The sequence below is a fragment of the Staurois parvus genome, unplaced genomic scaffold (assembly GCF_062004578.1).
Source record: "Staurois parvus isolate SC_StPar_1 unplaced genomic scaffold, SC_StPar_1.0 ptg001034l, whole genome shotgun sequence".
NCBI lineage: Eukaryota > Metazoa > Chordata > Amphibia > Anura > Ranidae > Staurois > Staurois parvus.
In genome coordinates this window covers 317,501-334,759 of record NW_028318830.1, presented here as the reverse complement: position 1 = coordinate 334,759, position 17,259 = coordinate 317,501, and the positions used below count along the sequence as shown (strand labels likewise).

Here is a 17,259-nt window from a genome sequence, read left to right as displayed (position 1 = left end):
TGAGCAGACTGAGTCTATACTTAGAGTTCAGAATATGCACTCTGTAGATACATTCAGTAACCTCACTTGGGTGAATTGCACACTCTACATAACTGTATTGTTGAGCTCTTAAAAGTCCAGGTTACAAAGTACTAATATATTAGTCAAGGGCTCTTCAAGCCAGCCTGCTCTACATAAGTAATAATACACTGGACAGTAGTCACGTAAACTGAGCTTCTGCTCAAACACATCAGAAGGAACCATAACAGCTATAAATGGATGCTTTAAAGTAGAATTTCACGCGTATCCTAAAAACTACAACAAAGGCACCTTTAACAACATTTAGCAATGGCATTCTATAAAAGATACCTGTAGTAGATATTGTAATTGCAGGCTTTTTCTTCTGCGCATACTTATTTTTTTTCTCTCCCTATTCTTCGCATGGTGGCCATTTTCACTAAGGACAGATGAATTCATCTATCTCTCTTTACTTCCTGAAATTTTGACTGAAACTCTTGTTCTGGCCTTTAGAATATCTGACAGTGAACATCATCTGGGGGGGAAAGCAGTGGAGATGTAACCTTGCCAAGATGCAGCTGTGAGGCCAGGTGTTAGGGATCCGGGTATGACCAGAAATGTGTGGACTGACACAGGGAAGTAGCAGGCTTCAGGAACACAGGCGTAGTCAGGGCTGGAGAGGTGGAATGGTCAGGCGGGCTGTAAGGTACTGTCAGGCACCGCCCGGCGGGATCTCTAGTGACCCACAGACCAGGATTCCCCAGGGCGCGGAGTCTAAGCCCCAGTCTGCCTTTTCACTAGAGCCCCTGATGGTGGGGATGGACTTGGCGCAGGACTGAGACCAGGTCGCGGCCTCTGAGTGCACCCAACTGTGGTAGAGGGGTCCGCCAAGGGTATGTACCGGGGGAAAGCCTGATGTGAAGGGGCTGGCAGGTTTGGACAGTATGACTGGATCCGTGCGGGATGGATGGATTGTCTGGGTAGCGTCAGGCGTAGTCAGGCAGGCCAGGTCAGCAACGTGTGGGCAGTGAGGTACCGGAGGAGCAGGCAGAGAATAGTCAGGTCACAAGCCGGGTTCAGTAACTCACGGGCAGCGCGGTACAGAGGATCAGGCAGAAGGATGGTCAGGCAAGCCAGGGGTTCAACAGGAGACGGTCAGCAGAGGTCAGGATCAAAGCAGGGTCAGCAACTAGGCAAATAAGCAGGAACACAGAATACCAGGTACAGGGGCTCATGGGAAACATACACCAAGGCCCTGATCACAGGCCTGGTCATTCCTTAAATACACTTCCTGCAATCAGCTTCAGGTGTTGGCCGAATGCAGGAGTGAGCTTCTGGCTGCTGAGAGCAACCGCTGGTCAGCCCTGGTACTGCAGCCCACACGGCAGGTGAGTCCCACCACCAGTGCTGAGTCCATTCCTGACACCAGGGCTACATCACCAGTGCGCTACATCACCAGTGCCTTACTCATCTGGAAAGTGAAAAACAGTATTTGTAATAAAAGCAAACAATGTTTAACTCACAAATGTAACACAATTTAATATCAGCATGCATACTGAGATACGAGTCGCATACTGAGATGATTTTTAGTAAAAGGGGAGCTTCTAATAATATAGCCACAAATCCTTTTATGATGTCTATTCAAGTTTTCATCATACAGGCTGCAATCTTTTCTCTTCTACGTGTGCTTCTTTTCTTAGGCTTACAGGGCTTTCCTTCAAGGTCCCCTGGTGCAAGGGCACACTTTCCCTCTCCCAACGTATTGGTGGTTACTCAGCAACCTGTAACCCAGTGCTGTATAATAATAAACACAATCAATACTCACAGGAGCTAAACGGTTTTTCCAGCTCTCGTACATTTGCAGCTGTATCGATGTATTGAATCAGACCTTCACTTGGGTTTTCGGCAGAAACCATAACAACCTGTGAAATGTCTCCTTTTACAGCTAGTGTGAATCCAGCTTATATTAAACCTTCCAGTGTCATACTGGTACTAAACAAGTTGCAACACTACAACAAAAACATCTAAAAGCTTCTACATACCTTTCGATATCTTCTGGATTGCCACAGATGGAAAATTTGGTAAAAATCACAGCAGGTCCCGGTAGTGTGAAATGCTGGCTGCACCTTCCTATCAAACTATAAAGATGCTGATCATATTGATAGCCCAATAGGGAGGTGCAGGAGGTTGAAAGATGTGAGTTTTGTGTCCCTATTGTGGAGATTATTCTTCACTTTCTATCTTGGTGATACCCTGTGTGTTTCTGTCAGGGCTCCCGATAAGACCAGAGATGCGTGAACTGACACAGGGAAACGCAGGCTCAAGTATGGTGTAACAATATAATTTATTAATGGTTATACACAAATATAATGGACAAAATAACAAAACCAAACCTCCAACTGATAACGGAATGTACACAGATAAGAGCAGTCAGGGCTGGTGAGGTGGAGTGGTCAGGCGGGCCGGGTCAGGAATCATCGGGCAGACAAGACACAAAGGAGTAGGCAGAGCATAGTCAGACGGGCCGGGTCAGGAACAATCAGGCAGACAAGGTACCAAAGGAGCAGGCTGGAGAGTGGTCAGGAATAGCCGAGGTCAGGACAGGCGGAGTTCATTCAGGGTCAGGATCAAGCAGAATCAAGAATCAGGCAGGAAGCAGACAGGATGCAGGTACAGGGGCTCATGGGAAACATACACCAAGGCACTGACTGCAGGTCTGGCCATTCCTTAAATACACCTCCTGCAATCAGCGTCAGGTGATGGCTGACTGCAGGAGTGAGATTCTGGTTGCTGAGAGCACCCGCCGGCCAGCCCTGGTACTGCAGCCCACAAGGCAGGTGAGTCCCACCACCATTGGCAAGTCCATTCCTGACAGTTTCCCATTTTGATGGGAAAAGAAGTAAGGAAAACCTCCCTTATACAGACAAACATCAAGAAAAATATGGCAGAGGTTCAAATCCTTCCCTACTCTATTCAAAAGAAAAAAAATTGGCTGGAGTTGCTGTTTAACCCCTTTACTGCTACCAACGTAACTATCACATCAGTGGTAGTAGGAACAAACCAACTCAAGGCTGCAGCCTGGAGCTTGCGTACTTTTTCAAATCAGGTTGCTGGCTAGGTTGTAGAATAGATCCTGTGGATTTATAGCCGCCTGATTAATTTTATGGTGAGCAGGAAATGATGGAAGAATGTCTATCTTGTGAGAAATTAACCTGGAAGCATTCAGCTCTGAGCACCTCCGATTTCAGAGCCATCAGTTCCCAGCTAGCAGAGTATGGTGAAGCAGCAATTGAGGATGTTTTGCCCCTGATCAGAGCTGGGAGGCATCAGAATGAAGGAGCACAGGGGGTACCTTTGGGCAGTGCATTGTCAGTCTTGAGGGAAGGGAGAGTTAGATATACCAGCAGAATTAGATACATTAACAAACTGAAGCACACAAGCAGATTTTTTTCTTTTGGGATAAAGGTTTTACATGAATAAATAAGAGCAGATCATTTTAAGCACACCTGTCAGCTTAAGACAAGTGTCAGCTTGTTCTGTTGAAACACAACAGACTTACTGGCAGGATCATCAGTTGATTCTGATTGTAGTGTGAAGTCAAAGTGAAAGTAATGCAAGTGCAAACAAAACGACAATAATAGATGTGCACAAGAAAAAAAAATACTCTGAAAGAACTTAGTCAAAAGGGACATGCACAGTACTGCTTTATATTCACAGCTGGCCTGCAGGACCAGAGTTTAAATGTTAATTCCAGCCCTGAGATGTTTTTTCCTAAAGTGAGCTGAAATAGAGAATTAGAAGAAATCAGACTAACTCACTTATGGGTTCTCAATGACTAGAAAGAGGGTTAAACTCTTGAAATGGATTTACGTGTAATGACACTTTCTTTAGTATGACTCCCAAACGTAGGAACACATTATTCTGCACGCTTGATGGGGCCCTTCTTGGTGCATATTAGAGTTGGGGATCTTTTGGGTGGAAACAGAGTCGCCAGGAAATAGTATAGTAGCAAAATAAACTCCCTTAGACTGATGGTAAGGGATCTGGGGGGTCAAGTATTGTCAAAGTTGAGAAAGAGGTGAGAGTAGATTCCAACAGAGTTGAATTCCTATAGGTGGGGGACTGTCCTGATGAAGCAAGTTCCTTTAAAGCTGGGAGAGCTTTGGGTTGAGATATTAACAATACTACCACCTGCAAGGACACACGTGGAGCAGTAAGAGTCCTACATCCAGAGTAATGGAGGGGAAAACACTCCAACAGCAGGCCATAGTACTGAAATGGGCCATGAGGTCTGTGTCTCAGAGCAACAGGCAGTAGTACTGAAATGGGCCACAAGGTCTGTATCTCAGAGAGGCAAACTGTAATGTGTGGTTTACTGAGCCAACTGAAAATTGCAGAATCTCTTATAAATTTGGTTTTGAAACCCTCTCACCTGATCTGTAGTCCTAGTAGAGTGGAGAACGGTCTCTCGGTTGGGGGGGGGGGCCCTTTGGAAGAAACAATGTCAATCACGATACCATGAATTGCCTGCCCGTAGGGTTGACTCTCCTGCTTGTCAGCAGTACCAGCGATTTAATCCTTTTTTCTGGCTCTCCAGTGTGACCCAATCCGGCCTGGGCCCTCTGAGACCCGCTCTAGCAACCTGCACACATCCTCACCCTCCCCTCATCCTCCTTTGGAAGTTCCAGGACTCCAGATTATATAGGTTCCCTCCCTTTTCACCAGCTCTTATAGAAAATGTAGTCTGCTTTCAGCCTCTCCGGGTAAAGAAGTCCTGCCTTCCGCACACAGTTCAGCAATGCTTTGCTATACTGGAGTCTGTAATAACTAAGCTGTGAAACACCACCATCTTGTGGTCAATCAATATCCTGCAAACAGTAGCAGTGCAGTGTGTTACACATGGAACATACTGATCGCCATATGTCCACAGCTGCCATCTCCAGACCACCACCTACTTCCAGCCTGAACTGGATGCTAAAATCCACTTCTCAGGGATTGGCTGTACTAGAGGTTCCTTTAAAGGAGCACCAACTTCTCCAGCTTACCTACGCAGCAAACTAAACCTCATTCTGATGCTTATGATCCGTACCAAACACATATTGTACCAGCTCTCAGGTACTGTAAGAGGGGAGCTGCTTGCTTACAATACTGCTCCAGATTAATTTTTCCAACAGGGTGTCTTTGTTAGGGATTCCTGGTGTGACCAGAAATGTGTGGACTGACACAGGGAAGTAGCAGGCTTCAAGAACACAGGTGTAGTCAGGGCTGGAGAGGTGGACTGGTCAGGCAGGCCGTTTGGTACTGTTAAGCCGCCTGGCAGAGTCTCTACCATCCCACCGCACGGACGCCCTCAGGGCGCGGGGTCTAAGTCCCAGCCTGCTGTTCACCAGGGCCCCTGATGGTGGGGATGGACTTGGTGCAGACTGGAACCAGGTTGCGACCCCCGAGTGCGACCTGCGGTGGTAGAGAGTACTGGCAGGGGAGTGCAGGAACGGAATCTAATTTGGAAGAGGCAGACAGATACACTGGTCTGATCTGAGCCGGATGGATGGATGGTCGGGTACGGTATGCGTGGTCAGACAGGCCGGGTCGGTATTATGCGGGCAGCGAGGTTCAAGAGGAGCGAGCTAAGAATGGTCAGGTCACAAGCCAGGTTCAGCAGGGTGCGAGCAAATACAGTACCAGGGATCAGACAGAAGAGTAGTCAGGCAAGCCAGGGGTTAAACAGGAGAAGAGCAGGATCAGGAACAAGCAGAGGTCGGCAACGGAGTATACAGCAACACAGGAACAGGATACAAGGGCTCATGGGAAACATTTACACCAAGGCACAGATCACAGGCCTGGTCATTCCTTAAATACACCTGCTGTAATCAGCCCCAGGTGTTGGCTGACTGCAGAAGTGGGCTTCTGGCAGCTGAGAGCACCTGTTGGTCAGCCCTGGTACTGCAGCCCACGTGGCTGGTGAGTCCCACCACCAGTGCTGAGTCCATTCCTGACAGTCTTTTCCCACATTATCTTTGACTACAGGCTTAAGGCCTACTTGTGTCCCCTGAAAGCAACACACTCACGTGTCTCATTATTAGCTGCGTTATTCCTGCTCTCTGCCTCTGCTCCCAAGAAATGTTCCTCTAAAAAAAATCCATAGGGCTTACTGTTGTACCCACACTTAGGTGGGAGTGTCCCCAAAGGGAAACTCATTCCTAACATGTTGCTGCTGCTGCTGCTATTTGTTCTACTCCTCATGCGAAACCCCTTGACTTCTACCACCAGGTCCTCATATAACCTCAACCCCTGGGCAAGACTTCCCATTAAAAGAAAAGCCTTAAAGAAAAAAACCATGGGGATACCAAGGTGACCAGTGACATCTAAGGGTACCTGCAGATACTACCACAGCCATCCTATCATATATAACAATAGAATCCTAACACCCTATTACAAGTTTTTTATCTTGTATAGTTAGCAGTCACACATTTTTCCCATTAACAGTGGAAATACAGACATCTTATTTCTCACATCAGCTCATTCCTTTATAGTTATTACTTTGTTCCACTTGACCCCCACCGCCCATTAGCTTCTCAGCACTCAGAAGCAGGGTCCTCCTGCAGCTCTTGTATTGAGATGTATTGTTACTGTCACGCTTTGTGCATTGCTTTACAATATCATCTTTTTCTGCTATATAAATCCTGTATAATAATATTAATAATAATAATTTTTGTAAGTTGGGTTAGAACCAGAAAATCCTAAAGGTAGAGACCTTGCTACAGGTAAAGGTGTTTTCAGTGCCTCTCTGATCTACAACTAAGTGTTCCTTTACCCGAGAGATTCTTAGCTCAGGTTATCTACTGCTTCTGATGTACATACTGAGATATTCTACTGTTACCTTCCTGTTACCATGCCTTAAAGTATAACTAAAGGCAACACTGTTTTTTTATTTTTTTTGGATAGGGGGGAGAGGGATAGAACACCTGCCAGTTTTTGTTGCTGTATGAGCCACTGTTAGGGAGATTCACCCTATTTGTCATGTTTACCATTATCATTAACCACTTGCCGCCCTGCCACTGTAGAAATACGGCGGCAGGGCGGCACTGGCAGGCAAAACCACGTTTTAAAACGCATGTTTTGTAAACAAATAGGGGCCGCGCGCGAGGCGCGCCGCCGCCCTATCTGTCCCACCGATCACCGCCGCGGATGTCAGTCGCCGAGTCACAGCCGGCAAACAGTGACAGACAGCACAGCTGCAGTAGCTGTGCTGTCTGTCACTTCCCTGACAGCTTGAGGACAAGCTGATCGAGAAAGAAGAGTTTCTCTCTCTCGATCAGCCTTGTCCCACCCAGTACACACCCCCGCCCCCTAGTAAAACACTCCCCTCACTCCTATAACCCTTCCCTGCAAAATAAAGTTAACCCCTTCCTCCCCAGTGCCATTAGTACAGTGTCAGTGTTTTGTTTTTTTTTTGCACTGATCACTGTATTAGTGTTTTTGGGGATGTCAGTGACCCCAAGTCAGTACCCCCCAATGTCAGAATGTCTGCCAGAGTCCCGCCAAAAGTCGCTGGTTGCTGCCATAAGTCACTGATCGCCGCCATAATTCGCTTATCGCCTCCATTATTAGTATAAAAAAAACCTAAAAATCCCAGTATCTTTCCCGCCATTTGTAAACACTATAACTTTATAACTTACTAATTGTAAACCAATTAATTTACACGTATTGGTTTTTTTTTTTTAGGAAAGACATGTCGCAGAATGCATTTTGGCAGAAATTTGATTTTTGCATTTTTTTTTTTACTGGACATGTTTTATAGCAAAAAGTCCAAAATATTGTTTTTTTTTTCCTCAAAATTGTCAGCCTTTTGTTTTATAGCGCAAAAAATAAAAATCGCACAGGTGATCAAATACCACCAAAAGAAAGCTCAATTTGTGGGGAAAAAAAGGATGTAAATTTAATTTATGTACCGTATTGCATGACCGTGCAATTGTCCGTTAAACTAGCGCAGCGCTGTATAGCAGAAAAATGGTGTAAATTGCAGTATCTATCCCATAGTTTGTAGACGCTATAACTTCCACACAAAGCAATCAATATACACTTATTGGGATTTTTTTTACCAAAAACATGGAGCAGAATACAGTTTGGCCTAAATTTATAACCAACTTTGAGTTTACTATATATTTTTTATAGCTGAAAGTAAAAAATATTGTTTTTCTTCAAAATTTTTGGCTTTTTTTTGCTTATAGCGTGAAAAATAAAAAGCGCACAGGTGATCAAATACCACTGAAAGAAAGCTCTATTTGTGTGAAAAAAAGGACGTAAATTTCGTTTTGGTGCAGCATTGCATGACCGCGCAATTATCAGTTGAATTAGTGCAGCGCCGAGTAGCAAAAAGAGGCGTGGTCATTAAGGGGGGTAAATCCTCAGGAGGGCAAGTGGATAAAATGAAAGTAAAGAAAATCCCAAAATATGGGTTGACCACAGAAAAGTAACAGAGGGGAAGTCTTCCAACGGGGGCACTAGTTCTGGTGACCTGGGAAGCCCCAAAGGATTGCCTTAATTTGCAGGGTTTTCCTCTCACTTCCTCCTTGGCTGTGAGTGAAGGGAAATCTTCAAAATGGGACACAGATGGTGAAACAAAATCTAACAGGGGTCATAACCCTCCCTTGCTCTATCTAAAATAATCAGAATCTCAAAAAATGGATGTTTGAGTATATGTACAATGCCGCACTAATTACAGTAATGCATTTGTGTTCATTTTTTATAGTTGCAAATGAAGCTGGTGACAAAAATGCACGACCCCTGGCAAGATTTGCAAGTAAGTATGAAGAAAAATTACCTCTATCATACATACCTTATTATTACATATACAGTACTGTATATACAGTTGTGTTCAAAATAATAGCAGTCAGACATCACTAACCGGATCAATCACTGTTTTTGGTAGAAATGATATTTCTACATGGCAAATAATTTCCTAGCAGGTGTAGTAGAGTAATAGAAATCCAACAGACCCAACAGTCATGACATACATGCTGCTGATTCTGTGTCATTGAATCACTCATTGAAAGGGGCGTGTTCAAAATAATAGCAGTGTGGAGTTCTATTAGTGAGGTCATTCATTCTTTGATAAACAGGTGGCAATTATTGCCCTTATTTAAGGAAGGAAGGCAGCAAATGTTGGACATGCTGGTTACAGTGCATTTCTCTCTGAAATTCTGAGGAAAATGGGTCGTTCCAGACATTGTTCAGAAAAACAGCGTACCTTGATTAAAAAGTTGATTGGAGAGGAGAAAACATATAAAGAAGTGCAGAAAATGATCGGCTGCTCAGCTAAAATGATCGCAAATGCTTTAAAATGGCAACCAAAACCTGAAAGACGTGGAAGAAAGCGAAAAACTGGACTCAGCCAACAATCAGCTCCAGGAAGATGAAAGAAGGTGTGACGTTCCCTGTGAGGACTGTTACAATTAGAAGACGCCGATGTGAAGCCAAGCTATCTGCAAGAAGTCCCCGCAAAGTCCCACTGTTGGGAAAAAGACATGTGCTGAAGAGGTTACAATTTGCCAAAGAGCACATTGACTGGCCTAAAGAGAAATGGCACAACATTTTGTGGACTGATGAAAGTAAGATTGTTCTTTTTGGGTCTAGTGGGTGGAGACAGTTTGTCAGATGACCCCCAAACACTGAATTCAAGCCACAGTACACTGTGAAGACAGTGAAGCATGGTGGTGCAAGCATCATGATATGGGGATGTTTCTCATACTACGGTGTTGGGCCTATTTATCGCATACCAGGGATCATGGATCAGTTTGAATACATCAGAATACTTGAAGAGGTCATGCTGCCTTATGCTGAAGAGGAAATGCCCTTGAAATGGGTGTTCCAACAAGACAACAACCCCAAACACACCAGTAAATGTGCAAAATCTTGGTTCCATACCAACAAGATGGACGTTATGGAGTGGCCAGCCCAATCCCCGGATATTCATCCAATAGAAAACTTGTGGGGTGACATCAAAAATGCAGTTTCTGAGGCAAAACCAAGAAATAGAGAAGAACTGTGGAATGTGGTCCAATCATCCTGGGCTGGAATACCTGATCACAGGGGCCAGAAGTTGGGGGACTCCATGCAACACAGATGTACAGCAGTTCTCAGAAACAGTGCGACTACAACCAAATATTCATGAAGTCATTCAAAGGAAAGCAAAATCTTCAAACATTTCTCAGTTTATATAGTGAATGTTTGAGTTTGTAAAGAAGAATTTTTTTAGAGGAACAACTTTGATGTATTTTTCTTCATGTTTTTATTTGGAATAGAATGTGTCGTGTTCCCAATGCATTTGTGTGGATGGAAATAAAAGCTATTAGAAGGATTTTCAGCTTTATTCAGTTTTATCAACACACTGCTATTATTTTGAATACAACACATGGTCAAAATGGCGACTCTCTCACTCTGACTCTGTTGCCATTTTGACCATGTGCTCTATGGGTGTTGGTGGTGTAATAATTGGACTGGGATCTTAGATCCACTTTTTTTTGGATACCAAGCAATCTTTATAGACAACATATGGCTGGTGTCTCAAATCCAATAACTAAATGGAGATGTGTTGCTAGTGGCGCTTTATCTATTTTTTAAATCTATTGGGTTGTAGGATGTTAATATTTGAGTAGTCCTTTGCAAGTGTTGCTGATTTTGAGCCCCTCCCACAGGCCCAGCACGCACATGTCGTTGAACACATATTGTCGCACATGTGAGCACAAGTTTTTGTACAAACCAGATCCAATGCCCTGAGGAAGAAGTGTTGCCGTGGAACGTGTCAGACATTTAAGACTAGGATCTTTTGAACAGTTATATGGTTATATTCCAAGAAACATTATTCATTTTATCAGTTTTTTATGATATGTATTCATGATAATAATTTATGTGAATAATAAAATATTGCTTTTATGTACTGACATCTGTTCTTTTTTATACCTCGGGAGGTACATCTACAGTCCCAACTCTAAGTGCTGTTGTCTTACATAAATATTGAGGGATGATACCTCCAGAGGGAATATTAACCCTCTACCCATCCTCCACATCTGCTTTTTGATTCCACGGTGGTGATATGTAGCAATGGTAATGTTCCACAGGCAAACAAGTTAGCCAGCTACAAAAGACCATGACCTCTTGTAAGAGGTTCTTGACAATGGTGTAGGTCCCAAGACTGCATTATTGAATAATTCTGAACAGTGTTCATCTCAGGGACACCTGAAATATCCAGGGGCTGGACTGTCATCTGGCCATCTCCAAAGCCTGCCATCCCATTCGGCCATGTAGCCATGCTGTGCTAAAATGCAGAGGTATAAAAAGGGGCACGATAGAGAAAGGGGGGGGGGGGGTCACTTGGCTTTATAAACCTTTTCCAGACTGTGTTCACAAATACTTAAAAGAGCAGTGGTTCCAAAGCTGCAGTTTCCTTCTCTTCATCACATGAACAACGATTCCATTTTACTCCAGCCATCTATTTTATAGTTTTGTACAGGGAGAGATCAGTTTCCTGTTGTTCTCTGTGGTCTCTTTTGGTTAGATATGAATGCTTATCCCATTCTATATAAAAAAGGCTAGTGTTTCACTTTAGGAACAAGGTAAATTGCTCCTTGCTGACACAGGGGCGGACTGACAACTCATGGGGCCCCAGGGCAATAGGGGATCATGGAGCCCCTGTGTCCTTGCCCAAACTCAAAAAAAGCCTATAAAAAAGGCACCAGGGGCATCTCATGGGGCCCCCTACTGACCCCCGGCCCTCGGGCAGTGCCCGAGTTTCCAAATGGTCAGTCTGCCCATGTGCTGACATCATCCTGATCCAGCCAGATACCTATCAGACCAATAACTGTGAGCATTTTTCAGAAAACAACACATGCACAGAAGTGTTAGGCATTATTACATACAACATATGCAAAATCTTTAGTAAATAAATTTAGTAGACTGAAAAATTTTGGAATATGGCCTATAGCCTTTGCTGTTTGAATCATGCATATACAGCATCTCAAATTATCAGTACAGTACAAAGTTATGGCAGCATTATTACACATTACCACTTGGTGGCACTAGAAGTCTAGCAGTAAACAAAGAGCTAGGAGCACAGAAATGTTACTGAAAAAGAAGCTGACATTGGCACTCCTTAGGCTCAGCAAAATAAGGGCATTAAAATGAACTGTTAACAATATGGAACATAGTATTGTGCCATATTGTAAAGAAAGTTACTCTAGGTATTGAATTATTTTTACAAATTATAGCTTTCATTTATTATAGTATAATAGGGATTTACCATTTCAGGAGAAATATAGGAGTATTTGGCACTGACTGGCTTAAATATACTTTATATTTTGTCTCTTTGTTTAAGGTTGTCCCACTTTCTATTTCGTAGTAGTACACTTATTTATTGAAATATCATGAAGCTTCACACAATAAAAGTGATCGTTGTATCTGTCTAGGCAGAGGATAAAGGAGCAGAAAGTCTCTTTGAAGACAGACTTTAACCACTTGCCGCCCAGCCACTGTAGAAATATGGTGGCAGGGCGGCACGGCTGGGCAAAAGCATGTTTTAAAATGCGCTTTTGCAAAACAGGTAGGGGGTGCGCACGAGGCGCGCCACCGCCCTACCTGCACCGCCGATCCTGGCCGCGGGTGTCAGTCGCCGGGTCACGGCCGGTCATTACCGGCTGTGTCCTGCCGATTAGCGGCAATCACTGACAGAGAGCAGTGCTACAGTAGCTCTGCTTTCTGTCAGTTCCCTGACAGCTCCTGACACGCTGATCGGGAGAGAAGAGTTTATCTCTCCCGATCAGCGTGTCCCCGTGCAGTACACACCTCTGCCCCCTAGTAAAACACTCCCCTCACACAGTTAACCATTTCAGCGAATAAAAAAAGTTAACCCCTTCCTCCCCAGTGCCATTAGTACAGTGTCAGTGTTTTTTTTTTTGCACTGATCACTGTATTGGTGTCACTGGGGATGTCAGTGACCCCAAGTCAGTTCCCCCTCAGTGTCAGAATGTCCGCCACAGTCCTGCCATAAGTCACTGATCGCCGCCATAAGTCACTGATCACCGCCATTATTAGTATAAAAAAAATTAAAAATCCGAGTATCTTTCCCGCTATTTGTAAACGCTATAACTTTTACGTAAACCAATTAATTTACACGTATTGGGTTTTTTTTTTTAGCAAAGACATGTCGCAGAATGTATTTTGGCCGAAATTAGATTTTTAAATTTTTTTTACTGGACATGTTTTATAACAAAAAGTCCAAAATATTGTTTTTTTTTCTCAAAATTGGCAGCCTTTTTTTTTATAGCGCAAAAAATAAAAACGCACAGGCGATCAAATACCACCGAAAGAAAGCTCTATTTGTCTGAAAAGAAGGACATAAGTTTAATTTATGTACCGTATTGCATGACCGCGCAATTGTCCGTTAAACTAGCGCAGTGCTGTATAGCAAAAAAAATGGCGTGAATTGCAGTATCTATACCATAGTTTGTAGACGCTATAACTTTCACACAAAGCAATCAATATACACTTATTGGGATTTTTTTTACCAAAAACATGGAGCAGAATACATTTTGGCCTAAATTTATAACCAAACTGAGTTTACTATATATTTTTTATAGCTGAAAGTAAAAAATATTGTTTTTCTTCAAAATTTTTGGCCTTTTTTTGTTTATAGCGTGAAAAAGAAAAAGCGCACAGGTGATGAAATACCACCAAAAGAAAGCTCTATTTGTGTGAAAAAAAGGACATAAATTTCATTTGGAAGCAGCATTGCATGACCGCACAATTATCAGTTGAATTAGTGCAGCGCCGAGTAGCAAAAAGAGGCGTGGTCATTAAGGGGGTAAATCCTCAGGAGGGCAAGTGGTTAATGTTGCTCCATATCGAAATCTAGGGCCCTTTGCAAAATCAGTACCAGCACTGAGTCTATTTATTGAAACTGATGAACATGAAAACATCTCACAACTTACCAAGTGGATCATTTTGTAACGTTTCTGTACTTTGAATTATGCCGAGTAAAAAAAGGTGAAGACTCAGTATGACAAAAATGCAGTGTGAGTGTGTGTAAGGGGGGTAGCTTTAGTGTTTTGGAAGGAGGATATTTTGGGCAGATAATAGAACAGCTACAGACAGAGGTGTAGCTTGAAGCTTGTGGGCCCCGATGCAAAAGTTGACCTCCCCCCCCCCTCTACCACCAGCAGCTTCCACCCTGCGCCAAGGTACTGCCACTGTGTGCCAAAATACTTTAAGTGGCTAAAGGATTAAACAGCTCACAGATGATATAATGTTCTTTCCTTCCACCACGGGAAGGAAAGGAAATTGCTTGATTACCCCATCAACACAATGCCCCGTTCTGTGCATACTACCCCCTCCTGTACATATTACACCCTCCTATACGTATTACCCCCTAGTATACATATTAGCCCCTCCTGTGAGGTCTTAGGCTCCTTTGGCTCTGAGGAAGAGGGTTACCCTCAAAACGCATCAGCCAGATTTGGCCCCTAGATGGCTTTACTTGCGGCCGTGCAGGCAGCGTTTTGCGCAGGTATGAGAGCCCATTCATTTGCACCATGACACGCAGGGAAGAAATCCCTGCACTTCTTTTGAAAATGCAGCCCGCACGGGAACCTTGGTTCCCAGTACGGCTACGTTTTCCAGTGCGGGTGGCGTGCCATTACAACTAAGGACACCCATCCGTGGGTCCACATTCCTCTGTGCGGGTGGTGCGGCTGCATGGATTTTCATGAGGATCCGCAGCCGCACCACCCACACAGATGTGAACCTAGCCTTAAGGTGTGGGTGGGGAGAATATACAGTATATATTTAGGAGGATCTGATTAGTAGCTCTCTCTTACCCTGGGACTTCCCCCCTTGGAATGGGCCTGTGTGTATTTGTTCCAGAGAACTACTGCTACTAGGCCTCAGCATGTGCTATGGGCTGAAGGAATCTTGCCAGAAAGAAACTTGCCTGTGGAAGCTTAGCTGGAGAGGTGGGTCCTTTTCTGCCAGTAGCTCCTCCAGAAGTTGCTGCAAGGACTATGACTGCTCTTATAGGGTCTCAGATTTACTGTCTCTCCCCTCTTTCTTCAGCATCATTTTGAGGCTGCTACTTTGGAGCCTAATACTGCTGGAAAATGTTTGTGAACCCCTTTGGGATTACATGGAGTTTTGCATGAATTGGGCATAAAATGTGCTCTGAACGTCATCTAAGTTACAACAATAGAAGAACACAGTCTGCTGAACATAATACTACACAAATATTAGATGTTGCCATGGTTTAATTGCACATAACATGTAAACATTCACAGTGCAGGGAGGAAAAAGTATGTGAGGCCCTAGCTTAATGACTTCTCCCAGAGCTAATTGGAGCCAGGAGTGAGCCAACCTTGACTCCAATCAGTGTGATGATATTGGATGTGTTGCTAACAGCTGTCCTGCCCTTAAAAAACACACACCTGTTTTGGGTTTACTGGTTTCAAGAAGCACTGTCCGATGTGAACCATGCCTCGCAGAAAAGAGCTCTCAGAAGACCTACGATCCACATTACTGTAAAGGATCCACATTACTGTTTTGTACCTCCATTAGCTGGACTGGGACAGGTGCCTCCAAAAGCAAAGCCTGCAAACCTGGGGGAAGCTAGAGCATTTTGCTCTGTAGAGACATTATGAGATGGCAGCTTTAACAAGTAAAGATTACTGTTGGGTATGTGGACCCAAAAATCATGTATCTGTTAGAAAGGAATTTTGTTTGTTTAGTGTAGTTAGAGTAGGTTTTATTTTTATTTTTATTTGTTTTAGCTATTTATGTTGTATCTGATACTTGTATCTGGTACTTGAATGCAGCAAAGCTGGTTGTGGCCAGTTTGAGGCTGAAATTGTTGTGTGGACCCATTTGTATCAGCAAACATCCCCCTGAAGACGTTGAGGCTTATATGGCTTTTAAAAGGGCTGCAGAGCGAGTTAGGAAGCTGGATAAAGGAGAATTAAGCTGGTCTTGTGGATCCCTTTCTATCTAGTGAGCCATAGAAATTGTATTGTGGCTTTTAGTCATCAGATGGTCAAGATAATTGAAAGCTCAAAGCCAGTTTGAGGCTGAAATTGTTGTGTGGACCCATTTGTATCAGCAAACATCCCCCTGAGGACGTTGAGGCTTATATGGCTTTTAAAAGGGCTGCAGAGCGAGTTAGGGAGCTGGATAAAGGAGAATTAAGCTGGTCTTGTGGATCCCTTTCTATCTAGCGAGCCATAGAAATTGTATTGTGGCTTTTAGACATCAGATGGTCAAGATAATTGAAAGCTCAAAGCCATGACCATAGCCCATTTGTGGGACTGTTCCCATCATGTTTGGCTCAGATTTGCCAGTCTCTGAGTTCCCAGATGTATGACCTCATCCATCTCAACAGAAATTACTGTTGCCTGAGACCCTGACATAAACATAGACTATGGAAAGAGGTGTCATGGACTATTATCTTCAATTCCTGTCTGATGCTTTGAAAAAGTACGTGAATTTGAGATCCCTGTACCACGTAATTTGGCATTAGTATGTGGAGATTGTGGAATGGTATATTACAATGGAGGATCTACAAAATTTATCAGAGCACCAGCATGTGTTGCACCTTGCCGCAAGATAAGACAGAAAACCGGTTTTATGCAATTCTGTTGGCAAATGGTAAATGCATTTCTCAACTCAGATAGCCTGGTTACAGTGATTTTGTTAAACCTAGCCACTGTCAGAGGCAGCATTATCGTTTGCCTACTGCCTCCATCCTTGTCCGGCAGAGACAGAGAAAGAATACGTGGAGGAGGGTTGGGGTACTGTTAGTGAAGAAGTAGAGGAACTGGGGCACACTTCAAGGGGGACATTATACTACCCCCCCAGGGGCGGACTGACCATTTGGAAACTCAGGCACTGCCCGAGGGCCCGGGGTCAGTAGGGGGCCCCATAAGATGCCCCTGGTACCTTTTTCATAGGCTTTTTTGAGTTTGGGCAAGGACACAGGGGCCCCATGATCCCCTATTGCCCGGGGGCCCCATGAGTTGTCAGTCCGCCCCTGCTCCCCCCCCAAACCCTAGCAGTTGTAAATAGGTGGGTTGAGATTGTTATCTGCTGCATTTGTGGCAAATGACATCTTTTCAGCTCAAATGTCTGCACAGGGACTCCAGGATTTGGGCTACAAAAGAGAGGGACCACTATTGGTGGCCAATCTACTGCTTAAGAGGAAACTGGCCAGTCCACTGCCATTACTCC

The 17,259-nt window shown here is 44.0% G+C and overlaps 1 protein-coding gene across 1 annotated transcript in view; it reads left to right on the top strand.

Annotated features, from left to right (window-relative positions):
• The window catches only part of LOC149441039 (dual specificity calcium/calmodulin-dependent 3',5'-cyclic nucleotide phosphodiesterase 1C-like), a 213,620-nt gene that overhangs the window by 188,433 nt on the left and 7,928 nt on the right, over positions 1-17,259 (top strand). The window contains exon 2 of the mRNA XM_089657842.1: positions 8,750-8,800. Within this exon, the coding sequence (XP_089513968.1) occupies positions 8,750-8,800 (51 nt within the window). The remainder of the gene's footprint in view (positions 1-8,749; positions 8,801-17,259) is intronic.